At 41.2% G+C, this 16,603-nt stretch overlaps 1 protein-coding gene across 3 annotated transcripts in view; it reads right to left on the reverse strand.

The window, feature by feature from the left end:
* Window positions 1-16,560, reverse strand: part of TMEM241 (transmembrane protein 241) — a 49,176-nt gene extending 32,616 nt beyond the window's left edge. The window contains exons 1-8 of one of the 3 annotated variants that reach the window (XM_081205767.1): window positions 16,340-16,560; window positions 14,053-14,099; window positions 12,349-12,426; window positions 8,758-8,839; window positions 5,385-5,462; window positions 4,308-4,333; window positions 2,577-2,628; window positions 167-215 (exon numbers count right to left, since the gene is read on the reverse strand). In XM_081205767.1, the coding sequence (XP_081061893.1) occupies window positions 167-215; window positions 2,577-2,628; window positions 4,308-4,333; window positions 5,385-5,462; window positions 8,758-8,839; window positions 12,349-12,426; window positions 14,053-14,099; window positions 16,340-16,411 (484 nt within the window). In that variant the 5' untranslated portion in view covers window positions 16,412-16,560. The remainder of the gene's footprint in view (window positions 1-166; window positions 216-2,576; window positions 2,629-4,307; window positions 4,334-5,384; window positions 5,463-8,757; window positions 8,840-12,348; window positions 12,427-14,052; window positions 14,100-16,339) is intronic. The other 2 variants (XM_081205766.1, XM_081205768.1) reach the window with 2 other exon arrangements.
* Window positions 16,561-16,603: the final 43 nt, after the last annotated feature.

Consider the following 16,603-nt stretch of genomic DNA (forward strand, 5'->3'; position numbering starts at 1 on the left):
CCAAGTGGAAGCAATACAAACAAACTCCGCTTATGCAATTTGTTGGCTATTGTACTGAGGGACAAAAGCCAGAAAACTGGGAGCCTCAGCCGAAACGCTACTAAAATGAAAAGGAGCAGTACTTATGCATTAGAGCTTAATTTTCACAAATTTATTAAAAACTTACCAATGCATAGCAAATGGATAAGGACCCAAAAATAGCCATCTGTGTCAAACTGTAAAATACAACATCAAAGCAAAGAGAGATAAACCCTCCTTCATAAATGGTTCCAAGATGTAGTTGCTGGAGGAGAAATGTTCTAGGAAAAACAATATATTAAAAAGAGCTGCCACTTTGTATCAATTTCAGTTTAATTTATTAGTCATTTGATATCATGTCTTCATGTAGCAGCAACAAAAACAATAAGACATGTGTTTGGGTATCTACATCGAAAACAGACTTCATTGTGTAACACAGGCGTAGTCAACCTTTTTATACCTACCGCCCACTAATGCATTTTTCTTGATGGTAAAATTTCCTTACCGCCTACCAGTGCTGCAGTAACATGTGGCGTAGAACCCCTACTGCCCCCCTGGAATCCTGAAACGCCCACTAGTGGGTAGTAGGGACCAGTTTGGCAATCCCTGGTGTAACACAAGGTATTATGTGCTTTGTATGGGAGGGACTGGAGGACGCAGGTGATGCTGTGGTCTAAACAACTGAGCCTAGGACTTGCTGATCAGAAGGTCGGTGGTTTGAATCCCTGCGACGGGGTGAGCTCCCGTTGTTTGGTCCTTGCTCCTGCCAACCTAGCAGTTTGAAGGCACGTCAAAGTGCAAGTAGATAAATAGGTACCGCTCCGGCGGGAAGGTAAACGGTGTTTCTGTGCGCTGCTCTGGTTCGCCAGAAGCGGCTTAGTCATGCTGGCCACATGACCCGGAAGCTGTTCGCCGGCTCCCCCGGCCAATAAAGCGAGATGAGCGCCGCAACCCCAGAGTTGTCCACGACTGGACCTAATGGTCAGGGGTACCTTTACCTTTATGGGAGGGACTGAGGGCTAGCTCCACCACTGCCACCAAGATGTGCTGTGTCCATGCCTGCAAATCTGACTGGCATGTAAAGAAGCTCGATTCATGCACAACAGTGTATGCGCAGAGTAGCAGCCCGCATAATGGGACTGAGCCACCCTCCCAACACCAGCATTGCTGCAGCATACTGGAGGGACCTGTGGTAAGGCAAGGTGCTGGTGAGGTCAGGACTATGCAGTTCTGCTGCCACCCTGCCCCATGCCAGCTCCTTCCAAGTAAGCTGCAGTGGTGCTGGGAGGGCGGCTGTGGCTCTGCCTCACCGCACGGATCGCATCCAGCATAGAGCTTCACCACAACAAAGTGGGGACATTGACTCTGGTCTCCCTTCATGTGGAGGAGTGCTACATTGATGTGCATATAGACTGTTTGTACTAGGGATGAACATGAAGATGAAATGGAGGCTGGTCACACCAAGTGCTGGCGGTGGAGGGCTTGCAACTCCACAACCCCCACCCTTCCACATGTTCTGTCAAAGTATAGGGCATGTGTGAGCATCCGCCCCCCCATAGACAGGCCTTACCTTGGGGAGAGAGGGATCTGGGTGGTGGTTTCTCATTGTCACGCACTACTGGCTTTTTTCTTCAATGCTAAGTTTTGCCTGCTATGGCTGCAATCTTGTTTTAATCACTTTAAAAGTTGTTAGCCTGCCTTTCCATTAATGTTTGAGGCAGCTTTTAACAGAGGGCAACCTCAAGAAAAATACAAATTATAAGAGGGACAAAAAAGGAGGTAAAACAGAATTCAAAGCTAATTAACCAGGAAGGTTGAAAACTTAAGAGAATGGCAGGTTGGATGGATGCCTGTATAAAAAGGTGTTTTAGAAGTGATGGAAAAGGGGGCGAGAGGCGCCTCCCTAGGGAGAGAGTTTGAAAACCAACCGAGGGCACAGAGAAGGCCCCCTTCTGCGTCCCACCCAGACCTAATTCAGATATTGGTGGGTTGCAAAGGAGAGGAGTGGGCAGGCAGGCTCACGGAGAAGACAGTCCCACTATTTACTCTCTCTTCAAAACTTAAAAACAGCTCTGAGTAAACATGGACATGGCTGTATGTTTTTAAAAACAAGTGCAATAATGCATGTGGGGAGAGAAGAGGAGACTTCCAGAGGCACTAAGAAACAATTTACTGAAATGTGCCTAATGTATTTCCAGTGCAAAAAAACTTATTTGGCTGACTAAAATATTATCCATATATACAAAATGATTCAGAAACAAAGACATGAAGATTTCGCTTGAAAATATAGCTTGTTTCTATGCAGATGCCCCGAAGATTTTTACACCTGAAAAGCATTAGACTCCTTTCAGCAAACTGTTTCCTAGGGCTTGCTATGGCGGACCTGCCTCTGTGAAAGGTTTTGTTGCTTGGCCTGTGCCCTCCTGCCTTTTCTTCTCAATAGCCAATCACAAGCAAGAGGGAATGTTCACTTCCTGAATCCAATAGCAAGACAAATGGAAGGAGACAGCCATTTCACAGTCATCTTAGGATTGTATTTTTTAAACCAACCTACCTACCTGTGGATCACAGAAAGGAAGGCACCCTGCTGCTACCAGAAGAGTCAGCACTCTGCATGGAAGAAACAGTATGCCACATGACTGACATTCATTGCAATGCATTCTCAGAGGAATTATATATTTCTATTTCATTAAATACATCCATCTGTCTATCTATCTCATCCTGTATCTATCTCATCCTGCCTCCAAATAGCTCAAGGAAGTACATGTAGTTCTATGTCTCATTTATCCTCACTACTACCCTGTAAGTTAGGGTTAAGCTGTGAAATATTGACCAGTCCATGGTTATCCAGTGAGCTTCATGGCTGAATGGAGATTTGATCACATGCTCAATTCAAACATGGTGACCCAGGGATAGCACACATGGTACTTTTCAGATGATGATGGACTCCAAATCTCATCAGCACAAGGCAGCATGACCAATAGTCAGTGATAATGGAAGCTGGACTCCAACATCATATTGTCTGCCGCTGCTGTAACCAAAGCCCTGCCCTGGCTTTATTCATAATTTTCGGTTTTGTTATTATTCCAACTACTACTATATTTGCCACATGACAAGCAACAAGCATGATCAAATGGATGAGAATAACATAGTCACTGAAATTGCCCCTTGGGAGAAGAGAAAAAAAAGTTAAGACACACAATGTGTAGTAGCCCCTTCTTACAACATCCCCTTCTGCTTTTGTCACGACCCCATCTGCCCTATTCTTGCTTTGCAGACCCAGCTTGAATTCAAACCACAGCTGCAAATCCTTTTGCCAAAAGCAGGGCTTGCAGTTGGAGCTGAATGTAAGCAGCCCAAATGCAAGCCCCACTGCAGCTGTCATGGACGCACTTTAGTTATCCCACACCTGGTGTCACATGATGTCAAGTACAGTAACGTATCCATCACAGCAGGATAAAAATTGGCCATGCTAGAAAAAGTTAGTCCTTTCTCTCACACAGTTTCTCCAATGTAAATCACCTCTCTGAAGCTGCTATAATCTGCGGGGGAGGGGGGGAATACTGGCTTAATACAAAAACACCTGAATTCCAAAAAGTTTTCTTAAGTTATTAAGTTGAGTTACTTTTAAACACAAAGTTAAAATATGTTTATTATTTTTGAGATATTTTACTGAATCATTCTTATAGAATATCTTCTCATAGTTCTGTTTGCCTGTGAACAATCTTTTGCCGTCAAGGTCTTTTGGAAATTGTGTATTTAAGCATTTCGAAAAAATATGCACACAAACACAATTATTTCATCCCCTCTGATCCAAATCTCATCAAATACAGATACATATTTCTAAGCACTTACTATAATTCTCTGAAACAATACTGTACTGTATTTAAAAAGGAATCTAATTTAATAATGACACACCCAATTCAAATTGGTCCTAGGCCTAAATCCAATGAATAATTAGGGATGCCTAAGCCCACTGATTTTAATGAACTTAAGGAGGCTTAACTCTGTGTTGGCTTCAGAAAGACAACTCCAAGAGGTGAGTCAAGAAAAAGAACCATGGAATTATGATTCACCTGGAGAAGTTATGGTGGGACTCTGTGTGTCAACCTGCTGAGTAATATAATTTCTAGGCAGTTTCATCTTTATGTTCAAAGCTTTTCTGGATTTAAGCATTAAAAACTTGTCCTTTTTGAAGTTTACGATGACTAGAAGACCAACTTTGCAATCTGTGAGAAATCTAGGCCCTCTGTGAAATTCTCTATAGACTTATACATTGAGAAACTTACCTACAAATTTTTAGTCTAGAGGTCTGCTGTTAAGAAAGGAAATAAAATGCAATCAAAACACTGGAAAGAAAATGTGTTATTATACATGCATCTAGACTTCTGACAGTTTTCCAAATGCAAGTTCTATTATTGTGGTACCTGTAGAAGAAAAAATGAGCTCAACTTGAAATAGTTCCTAAATAAATTAGCTTGTAAAATTGCACACATACCCCAGCCAAATTATTAGGATTGCCTTATTACTAGCTGTGACCCTATCTGGATGTAGCAGATATTTCCCTGGTTACCTCTAGACTGGCTTAGTGTAATGCAATCTATGTGTGTCTGCCTTTAAAAAGGATTCATAAGCTACAGCTGTTGCAAAATGCTAATTCTACAGCAGGAGCTAATTCTGGCAGGGCCTTTTCAGTGGTGGCCTCATCTTTTAAAAAAACAAACAAACACCTCTCTCCATGAAATGCGCCTTCCCTCCCTGTTGTTGTTCAGGTAGGATCTACATTATACTTCAAATAGCTTTTAACCGAGGGCTCAATTAGACCAAATGTTCCTCACCATAGCCTTAGTGGAAAGAGTTCCCACTTATATAAACTGGGGCATCTGATTTTCACCAATTCTTCCTACCTGCTTAAGTTCCTCCCTTTGAAAGCTGCTCCTGGTGGTTGGGAATGCTGGAACAGAATACTATAGGGCTGCAGTTGAAAAATATTGGGTGTCCCAATTTGTGGAAGGGGTTTTTCACTAAGGCAAAACTACCAAGGATACAACTCTTGGACTGCATCAAAATCAGTATTTCCCCCCCTCTCTGGTTCAATGATCTGAGCTATTTATGGATCTTCAGAGTGACACCATCATTCGGCTCCCTTTTACAGACTTCAAAATACACATTCTTCCCACAGAATTCAATAATTTTCTTTCCATTTCTGAAAGGAAAACGTTTGAAGTATTTCCCTTATTAAAATTTAAATTAAATTAGTAACTGGATTATTTAGCAGAGCTGGGAAAACATGGTAACACTAATTTCACTATTTCCAAAGCCCTGGCACAGGCTGTTAACAACACAGGAAATTCATTTTGTCATACCTCTTTCTGCACAAATGCCTCGATTCCACAAGCTATAACGTCTGCAGCATTGTGTAAGGTAAGAAAGATAGGAATTGGCTGTCAAGGGAGAAAATGTGACCAATAAGATTAGCACTGCATATTCTGAAAAGATCCTCTTCTGCACTTATTCATGTTTCTCTTGGGTTGTCCTAAAAACCAGATATTTCTATGCATACAGTTTCCCTTATAAACAGCTGTAGGAGCTTAGAGGTATGAAATGAGGTGGTACACAAAGCATTAGATTTCTCCCATGAGCATAGTGCTAAGAACTAGCACCATGAGGAAAAACAGTTCTCCAAGAAGGACAGAATGTTTAGCCTAGTTTCAGTCTGTGTCAATTTCATACATGCTCAAAACTCTGATCTATTTCTTTATTAACCCACTGTGATTTTTTTAAAAAAATAAGCATGCAAAAATGTGTATTCAAATACCCAGGGCTTTTTTTCCTAAAAATATATTTAGGGGTACTCTCATTTTTACTCAAGAAAACCACCATTTTATAGTTCAAATCGGGGGAAATAAAGTAAACGGACAAAAGTACAAAGATTCACAAAATGCTTAGGGCAGGGGTAGGCAACCTAAGGGCCGTGGGCCAATCGCTTTCTTCCGGCCTGCGGATAGTCCGGGAATCAGCGTGTTTTTACATGAGTAGAATGTGTGCTTTTATTTAAAATGCATCTCTGGGTTATTTGTGGTGCATAGGAATTCATTCATTATTTTTTTCAAAATATATTCCGGCCCACTACATGGTCTGAGGGACGGTGGACCAGCCCATGGCTGAAAAAGGTTGACCCCTGGTTTAGGTGTATACGTATTCTTGCATCCCCCCAGGGGGGAAAAAGCACTGCAAATACCCAAGATGCTGATCTGAGCCTTCATACACATGTAAATTGACAACTGAGCAGCTGGAGGAAAAGTGGAGCCATCTGGTAAATTAGGAGAGAGAGGGTGTTGCTAATGGCTCTCTTGATTCCATATAGCGTTCCCCCCCCCCCCCATGTCAGAAAAGGTTGGGAACCCTTGAGCTAATGAAACCCATCTCGTCATTCCAAAAACGAACCACGTCCAAACTGGAACCTATATGGAAAACTTGGAATATGGACTATCTAGTCAAACTAATTTGTCTTCTAAGACGTACATGCAAGGATACTATAAATTAGTTCTGTATAAAACGGAATTTGTAAATTAAAGGAACAGCTTTATTTGATAGGATACTTATTTTAGGTGTCTGCCACTGATCTTTTTTTATTTTGCATAAACAATTTCTTGTATTTTTCACTTGTATTCTTGTTATTCTTGTATTTTTTCACTAGAAATGTTTTTTGTAGAAACAAACATGTAGGCCATAACAAATTATCTGGACCTAAGACACACCCACTTAACAAAGTACATTCTAAATACTTGGGTATTTGCAAGAAATGGTATTCAATGAACAGCCAAACATGGCACATCACCAGTCAGTTGCTGACTGGTCTTCAGTAGGATCAAAAAAACAATTCATGCCGCCCATGCTCAATAATTTGCCAATCATTATTGTTAATCTCTTGTAAAAACATCACATCATGTTTTGCCGTGTACATTTTGTTATGGGGTCAGTGTTGATTATATTTTATCAATACAGATATATTTTAAAAACAAAGAACAGTTCCTAGTTCCACTGCTGGCCTTGTTACCTACCATTTATGCTGCCCCTCACTGCTGCTGAGGCAGAAAGTTAAACGGAGCCCGTCATCTAACACAGGCCACTTGAACTGGAGCACAATAATAGGAAATACTAGAAGCAATGTCTAAGAAAGCTGACACCAGAATTTACATTTTTCCTTTTCTGCAGCCAAGTTTTAACACACACATGTATATACAGACACACTCACACACCCCTTCCCCTCCCATACGCTATTGGCTCTTTCTAGAGCCAAGAGAAATGTGTTTTGCTGCCAACAGTGGCTCCAGATTGCCCAGCTCAGCTAACCTTCGCCAGATGTCTATTGTCTTTGCTGATATTTTTTAGGAGCTTTAGTCTTTATAAAAGGAAGCTCAGTATGTTGGTCTAGCCAGCATAAGCAAATTGCCCTCTCCTCAATTCCACTATCTCACGAACACATCTCAGCCAGTTGTTGTTCCAGAAATTCTCATTTCAGTTTGAAATGTAAATTCTTAGATGAAATAGGCAGGCACATGCCCTCACAGCTAAGTAAGACCCATTTCTACAGCCACTGTGTAGATTGCATTTCAAGTGTTTTCACAATCCCATCTTAACACCGCCATTTTAAAGAGGAACTGAGACTGAGTTTGGGGAAGAGCAAGAATCTGAAGCCGGGTCTCCCCACTACGTGTCCGCACTGGCTCTCATCCAGTGCAGAATTACTCACCAAAGGGACAAAGCAAACATCATAATTAAAACCAGCTCGACTGATTTGGAAATGAAGCTATATGTAGTTATATGATGTACCACAGTAGTGGCAATAGGCATTTGAGCACTAATTTAGGAATCATGTTAACAACAATGAAAATGCATTTTATGCTCCTATCTATTTCATGTGTCAAAATGGAGCAGCTTTCATATTCATGTACAATGAGCTAAGGCCTCATCATAACAGTAGATTCTGAAGAGGCGGGAGTAACAGAAAAAAGTGGGGAGGGGGAGATTATGGGATGTAAGTCAACAGAAAAAGGAAGAGTCACATAGACTAAACTTCCCCAGTTGCCTTATAGAGGATGTAAGTGCTTCATGTGCTAATTCCCAGGGCAAAAGGAAAGAGAGGAAGGGAATGAACTCTGGCTCCTGTTAAAGGTGACTTGTTTTGTGCTGAGAATTCTTAGTTATTTTACTGCTGGAGCTCATTATACCCATTACACCCATACAAGGCAGCTTATTTTATATATATGAAAATCTACGAAAGCATATATATATATATATATATATATATATATATATATAACCTCTTTCATCATTAATTATCAGTTTTGCATTATATACAGCTGGAGATATACATTTCAGTCTTGTTGATACTGTTCATGCATCATATTTGCAAAAGTGGTTGTTATTGTCACCAATGTACATATAGGGACAATATAACACGCAAAGCTGAAAATTGGGGAATTGTTTGCAAAGAAACCATCCGGTCAGCACAAGGATTTCCACTCGTGCGACGGGATTTGCCCCTTCTCCTCCCCCACTTTCCCTAAACTTGCTCCAGATGACGCTCACAGCTTCCAAACAGCAGTTAGTGTTTTTACAAATGACTTTAACCTCAGTTAGGTCAATGACTTTAACCTTAGTATGCTATCTGGAGTAAAACATTAACACCAACAAATGAAAAAGCATGTTAGTTTCCATTTGCCTGTATCTTACCAGTCTGGACAGTGCCCTGGAACCTGCATAAATAATGCCCACAAAGAGTGCAGAAGCTGGAAGCCATGACAGCACTTCAGTTCTGTAAAAACAAATGGCGCACACAGTTACGACTATGCCAGATTCTGTATACAAACGATATCAAAAGACATCTACCCAAAACATTTTCCTCGACTAAACAAAGGGAAATGAACCTGAACCAGGTGTAATTAAGAGCCATGAAGGAAGTTGGAAGCTCTGCAAGATACATCTCTTGGCATTGTATCTGACCATTCCCATGCTGCAAATATGCAGTGTATCCAAGTATCCTTATTGGGTTAGCTCTTCTGAAAATCTGCAATGATGACGTGCCTCTACAGTGTAATCTCCTGATTCTGTTTTTAAGTATGTTGTTCTGCTCAAGCAATGAGTTAGTTGAATTCAATCCAACTTCTGCTCATACAACATAAATTCTCTTTCCTCACACCGGGCCCAAATCTTATCTGGATCAAACTGACAACTACTATAATTATTTTGCTGGTAACTTCAAATCAGATGCCTCCTTAAAACAAGCAATGTCATTTGAACTGAAGTAGCAGTGGAAAAATAAAGCCCTAAAGCTTGAGAATGAGGTCTCCATGTGGAAAACAGAGATCACTGACCACAATGTGAAGTCTCAGGAATCCCTGAAATGTTTGCATGTCCAATGTGACCATCTAAAATGCAATGGAAAAGGCCATTAGAACCGTTCCCACGATGGAACTTCAGAACTCAATCCTGCCAAGAGGGATTCTTTTTCAGGGCTGGAAAAGAATGTCTAGCACTACGGGAAATGCTTCAACAGCAGTCATCACTCTAACATGCCAAGCCATACAACAGTCAGGCTCAGAATCTGCTATAATGACTTTGCATAGAGCACTGTGTTGTGCATTCCTTGACAAGTATGAAAGAAATATGCAGTATTCCATGAATCGGAATGGTAACTTGGAGATCACAAGACATGCCTATGCTACAAATCTAGATTGATCATCATGGCATCTACCCAAAGAGCATTGCAGATAACTCTTCTGTGAAGGAGTTAAAAGATCTCAATCAGAGAAATTTCAGCACACACTCAAAATCTAAATACCCCTCTCATCCTTAGGCTTCCTTTGTTGATGGAAAAATAGGCAAGTTAAGGTTGTTGTGTGGATGCACTCATCACCCAAGGCATAGTGTGTTCATTCTAGACACAAAATACAGAGGTTCTTGGAGAATTATGTCTACACAAACAGCCTACTTTCAGATCTAGATTTCTGAAGGAGTTAGAAGCAGCTCCTGTATCTTTCCATCTGCAAACAGACACAAGTACAATATGAGTCACCCCACCCACTTTGAAATCTGTTGGGGTTGATGCTACTCAGTATTTCTGCAAATGAGACTGAAGGGAACTTTAGGCACCAAGGAAGCCAACAGCCAAAATCTCATTTATTCTGTGGCTCAATGAACAGAGCGAGGAACTCATGACTTGCACACAGCCTGAGTCTTCCATCCTTGTTGCTGATCAAAATCTTAAGACACCCCAGTGCTGATATTTCTATAAGATAGTAATCTTCCATGTTGTAGGGAATATGTACACAAAGATCAAATACATAGCCAGAGGGCAGGGGGGGGCAGCTACCACCCCAAATCAAGTAAATAAAAATACTTAACTAATTTCATCACAGATAATTTGGTGCTGCCCCACCCCAATATAAAGCCTGTCCCCGCAAAATAAATCCTGGCTATGCCCATGTTGGGGACCCCTTGACTAATGTAACACATTCTGCATGAAGCTGCATTTGAAGAAGGGGTAGAAGCTGCAGCCAGTGCAGAATTCTGAAGCATGCCTCTTGAAAACAGACTTCCTATTCTGCCTCATCCATGCTGTCAGTTCTTTCCATGTCCAAGCATTAAATTGCTTGAGTTCTGGGTACCCTAAGGAGTGCCTCTTTCCTTACACTCCTCCCCTTTTAACTTTAGGTCTTCTGCGGGATGCCATCCTTTGCATGCCATCTTTTATTCAACAAGAGCAGGGAGCAGGAAAGTCTCTGTGTTAGGATTACCTTGCTTAGACTGACATCTAGTGGAGTGAAGTCTTAAGCTCCAAAGCAGAACAATATTTAACCAAGTTAGGAGACAACAGCGCTTTGGTTTTTAACAGAAAGCATCAGGGTGACGAGAGCAATATTTAAGCCACCCTTACCACAATGTTCAGTTGCTATCACAGAATGCCACCCTGGAGCTCCATCAGATATCTATCCCCTGATGTGCAGCCATTCTACAAATGGAAGAACAGAACTACTGACGTTGCTCAGAATGAATTTCTCCAAGCACAGATCTTTATCTCACAGGTCACTATTCTTCTAGGGGAGGACATGATAGAGGTGTGTAAAATTATGCATGGAAAGAAGAAAGTGGAGAGGGAGGTTCTTCTCCCTCCTTCAAAATACTAGAACACAGGGGCATCCAGATTCCAAAGAAGCTGAATGCTGGAAGAGTCAGAACAGACAAAAGGAAATACTTCTTCTCGCAGTGCACAGGAACCAACTTCCACAAGAGGAAGTGATGGTCACCAACTTGGATGTCTTCCCAAGAGGATCAGACAAATTCATAGTGGGGAAGGCTAACAATGGTTACTAGGCAGGATGACTATGTTCTGTTTCCACCTTCAGAAGCATTATGCCTCTGCACACCAGTTGCTGGGAGAGGAAAGAGCAGTGGGGCACTCGGGTCCTGCTCATATACTTCCCATAGGTATCTAGTTAGTCACTGGGAGAACAGGAGAGTGGGTTACATGGGCCACTGGCCTGATCAGGGGGTTTCTTCTTATATACTTACGTACATAACCCTGGACAAAATGAAGTATTTTTTTCTGTGGGTTTTTGCCTCTCAAATTCATGAGAGGTTTTTTTAATGTGTTCAATTTAAACATCAGACTAGATTTCCATGGAATAAATCAGCTATTCCTAAAACTGTATCCCAAACAGTTCATAATTGGGCAAGACCAGGCACCCCAAAACTCAGCCGTCCAGATGTTTTGGGACTACAGTTCCCATCATCCCTGACTACTGGTCTTGTTAGCTAGGGATGATGGGAGTTGTAGTCCTAAAAAACATCTGAAGGGCCGAGTTTGGGGATGCCTGGGCTAGACAGTCAAACAGCAAGTAAGTGATCTTGCATACTAAGATGCAAACAGCAGATTTCTCAGTTCTAGATTGTATGCAATCTAAAATGCCCTATAGAGTTGGGAAGTATCTTCATTTGACCATGCTAATTATATAAGAATGGGACAGGGGGCTGGAAGAGAAAAGCCTACACACTTGTCCACAGACACTTGATGAAACTGTGGCCTATCCTATGGTTTTAATCTCATGAGTATATGTGCAAAGTTATATAAATGCATAAAGAAAACACTCCAGTTACATACAGAAAAAAGTGTGTGCATGTTTATTATTATTTTACCACTACACAGTTCTTGCAACATTATGGGGTAAAAACCACAGCCAAGTATCTGAAATAAGATGACACATATTCCAGTGAATATTAATTGGAATACCGTCTGTATATTCTTACACTGCAATTTCATTGTACCTTGAACTGCTGCTGATCTCAGTCCAGCCAATCTTCCAGGAAATGTGTAGGAGAAATCCACCAACTAGTGTCTGCCAGCTGCAATTGAAACACGTACAATGTTCTGTTTCTAAACAATTAACCCAAATCAATTATTACTCACAGTAGAGGCTTCTTCCATGAGTGACACAGTCTGATCATATGCTGCCTTCAGTCATTGGACTGGCAGTATAAAGGGCAACAAAATAAAATTATGATGATGGAACAAAACAACAAATTATATTCCTAACAGGCAACTTGGGCTGTTGCAGAGCCAGTAGATGCACCCGCACCTGTAGTTAAAGCATCAGCTGCTTAAGTGGAGCAAAACCACAAAGCTTTTACACTGCTAAATTCTAAAATCAAAGATTCCACCTGTTGATGCCACAGGGAACAGAGCTTAAGCCAACTTCTCCTTCTCTAAGGCCATTTGCAGAAGTGACACTGAAGCTAGTTTGTATATCCAACATATGCAATGCAAATATTGATTAGGATGCACACACATATATAAATTTAAAAGAATATTATATGAATTAGTGTCAGGTAAGCTGTACAGAGGTACCTCGGGTTACATACGCTTCAGGTTACATACGCTTCAGGTTACACACTCCGCTAACCCAGAAATAGTGCTTCAGGTTAAGAACTTTGCTTCAGGATAAGAAGAGAAATCAGGTTCCGGCGGCGTGGCAGTAGCAGGAGGCCCCATTAGCTAAAGTGGTGCTTCAGGTTAAGAACAGTTTCAGGTTAAGAACGGACCTCCGGAACGAATTAAGTACTTAACCTAAGGTACCACTGTATAAGCTATGAGTCTTGCTATGAACTTGTTGGGTGGCCCAAAGCAAGCCACTTCAGCAAGGGTCGTCAATATCATGCCCTCCAGATGTTGTTGGACTTCCATATGGCCCAAGCAGCAAGGGCAACAGTCATAATGGGAGTTGTTGTCCAACAGCATCTGGAGGGCATTATGTCAGCTCCCCCACACAACATGGTCAATCTAGTCTACTGCCCATCAGCTTAACTGAGTGATCCCATTTTCTAGTCTTACTGGAGACACATTTCTCTCTATTCACTTTTTCACCTCATGCATAATTAGATAATCCTCACTCAAATAACCATCAGCTTACACTTGTTTTGTCTGGGTTTGTCACACAGAATCTTAAGAACTGTTGTAACTTGACAGAGACTTTCAGAAGCCACTGTGAAAATAAGAACTCTCTTTCCTACCATCTTGGTCTTGCCCCCGCCCTTTCCCCCCATAGCTGCCAATTTTAAACCACCAATCAAATCTCTCCCTCAGAACAGTTTGAGCACTCTGCCTTGTGATTTTGGTTAAACTGCCTTTGTACAGCCTTCCTCTGCTGTTTTGTGGGAAGTAGGCTGACCATAGGATTTGACATATTTGAAGCCCTTGAACATTTGAAATGGGGAGTGAAAGTTATCAAAACTTGGAAAATGGCACATTCCTTCCCCCTCAGCTACAGGGAGGGGCTGGTGAAAAAATAGCAGTTTTTGACACAGAAGCAGAGAGCTAAGAATTAGGACAAGTGAATAACATGTTGTAACAATAAAACATATAGGCGTTTCCCAGATGAGGATATACAGCAATTGTATACACCAACATTAGCCTCTGTCTGGTACAGCTACCTACTTATTCTGTCATTTGTAATGCGCTTTTGAAATACTTACCCTTGAAAAAGAGTAGGGTAGGTGAATTTCAGGACAGACAGAACATACTGGAAGACAAAACACCAAGTTAGGGGATAGTACATAAACATAAACACACACACACACACACACACACACTTTTCAAGTAATTTTAACAGAAATCAATGGATGCAATGGATCAGGCAATGAAACAGAACCCAGCCATAAAAATAAAAAGAAACAAGTCATAGCTAGCCCTGACCTGAATAGGCTACTTGGGACAGAACTCACTTATTAATGAGTGCAATTTGAATTAACTAAGTGACCACTTCAAGTAAGAGAATCTACCAAACTCATTGGCTTATCAGATGTACATTTTTTTCCCGTAATTCAAACATAGGAGTTGCAAGTAGACATTGTAAGCTGAAGAAGATTTAAAGTAAAGCCTTAGAAGCTACCTGTTGCATAGGATTCTCATGACCTTTACTGGTTCTGCCTTAACCATAAACCAAACCAAAGCAATATACATATACATATACACACACACACACACACACACACACACACACACACAGTACATACACACACACTGCAAGTAATTTAATTTGGTTGATTAAATTACATGCTATTCTTACATACTTTCCCCCTTGAACTTCATTGTTCATTTGCCTTCTGCCTTGAAAATACCACAGCCTGTTGCTTCTCATACATCCCTGTGTTCCTATAATCTGATTTTTCTAAAGGATGTTGCAAGACTCCAGTCTTTTCTGTTTTAAAGGTAACAGATGCTAGAAAGATGCTTAAAAGACTTGTAGCACCTTAAAGACTAACAAATACAAGATGGCCTAATTTATTTTATTTATGTAAACTGTTTCTAAGCTGTCCTTCGGTGGATTCCAGAACGGAATACAATAAATATGAGAATTAATCAAAGCTACAGATGCAGTAACACATTTGTCAAACAATTTATAGATTATGGGGCAAAACAAGACTATACAAACTAAAAGCAGATTAAGGCAATATAACTCTTTAAAATACTTGAGCAAATAGAAATGTTTTAACTTGGCACAAAAAGGCGGTCAGTGCCAGGTACCTCTCAGATCCAAATATGTGGTACAGTATTGCCACAGAAGAGGCCTCTCCTTGGTGCATACAAAACACATCTCCATGAAGGAAGGTGCTCAAGGAGAGGGTCTCTATTAAAGATCTCATGGCACAAGCAGATGGGGGGCGGGCAGGAAGACATGTTCTGTCAGGCATTTGTGTTCCAAACAAACTTTGTTGAACTACAGTTCACTTTGTCAGATCTAGTCCACAAAAGTTAATACAGAACAATCCTAACCATGTCTACTCAGAAGTATGTCCTACTGAATTCAATGGGGCTTACTCCAATGTAAGTAGGGTTTGGATTGCAGCCTTAGTCTTTAAGGAACTGCAAAGACTTTTCTTGGTTTTGCAGCAACAGATTAGGTCTGGAAGTGGCTGTAGATCCTGGAAAGGTTACACATTTCACTTGTCACAGAGGAGGGAACAAAATTGTCTGAAGCTTGTATTGAAGTACAGTACCTCATTGAGACTTGCTCCCAAGTACCAGTAAATGTGTCTAGGTTTTTTTCCTTTCTCCTAACTTCAGGGTGGCAAAGCCAATACATTTAAATGGAAGAAATCCATAAATTATTTCTTAATAGTTAAAACCCAGAGTCCTAAACCTAAATATTTAAGACTTGCAGTGTATACAAACTATCAAAAAACATTGTGCTTTCAAATGATAATACAAATAAAACTGCCACAATTTTCTTATCGCTTGAGAGCATGTTTTATTGTCTGCATGTATATACTTTAAGGCTGAGTGGGATGTGATAACCCCATATGACCTTTTGTGCATGATTTTTAATTGTTTTGAGTTTTGTTAAGAGTTCTCACACAGCCCTAGAAGTATTTCTACTTTATCCTTCACTTAAGGCAACTATATAAAGCCATTAATTTAGCTTATTAATTAACCTCTTGCTTTCCAGGGATAAATGTGAGAACCCTTCCGTCCTCCCCCCGACCCGTGTGGGGTTTAAGAGTGGGCTTAAGTCGATTCCGGTAGCTGCAAGTCGCTGCGAGGAGAAAAGTCAGTTCTCGAAAGAAACTGAAAATCAATCAGCAGCTTTTCATTGTCTCGGAGAAAAACACAAGCTCACCGATGCTGGAGAGAAAAGGCAAACAGGGTGTTCAATTTCCCGAGGTATAAAAACTAGCAGACCAGCCAAAACTTGCGACCCTGTGAACATTTTAAAGTCGAAATAAAGGGCAGTTTAAACCAGCAGAGCTCTCTCAGCCTCACCTTGTTGGTGAAATAAGAAGACAAGTAGAACAAACAGAAGGCGAGACCAGTTGCAGGTCTCTTTAAATACATCTGTCAAATCATTTCACCAGTCCGGGGACAGGGAAGAAAGGCACTTTCTCCCGACTGCGGCGACCTGCCTGGAAGAGCGACTGCATGCGGCTGCCATGACAGAGACACGTTGCTCTGGAGTCTGCTCCAATGGGCGCGGAGAAAAGGGCCCCAGGAACCGCCTTCTTAAAGGGACAACGGTTTCCCAGGGCG

Source organism: Podarcis bocagei, assembly GCF_964188305.1.
Source record: "Podarcis bocagei genome assembly, chromosome: 8".
Lineage (NCBI taxonomy): Eukaryota > Metazoa > Chordata > Lepidosauria > Squamata > Lacertidae > Podarcis > Podarcis bocagei.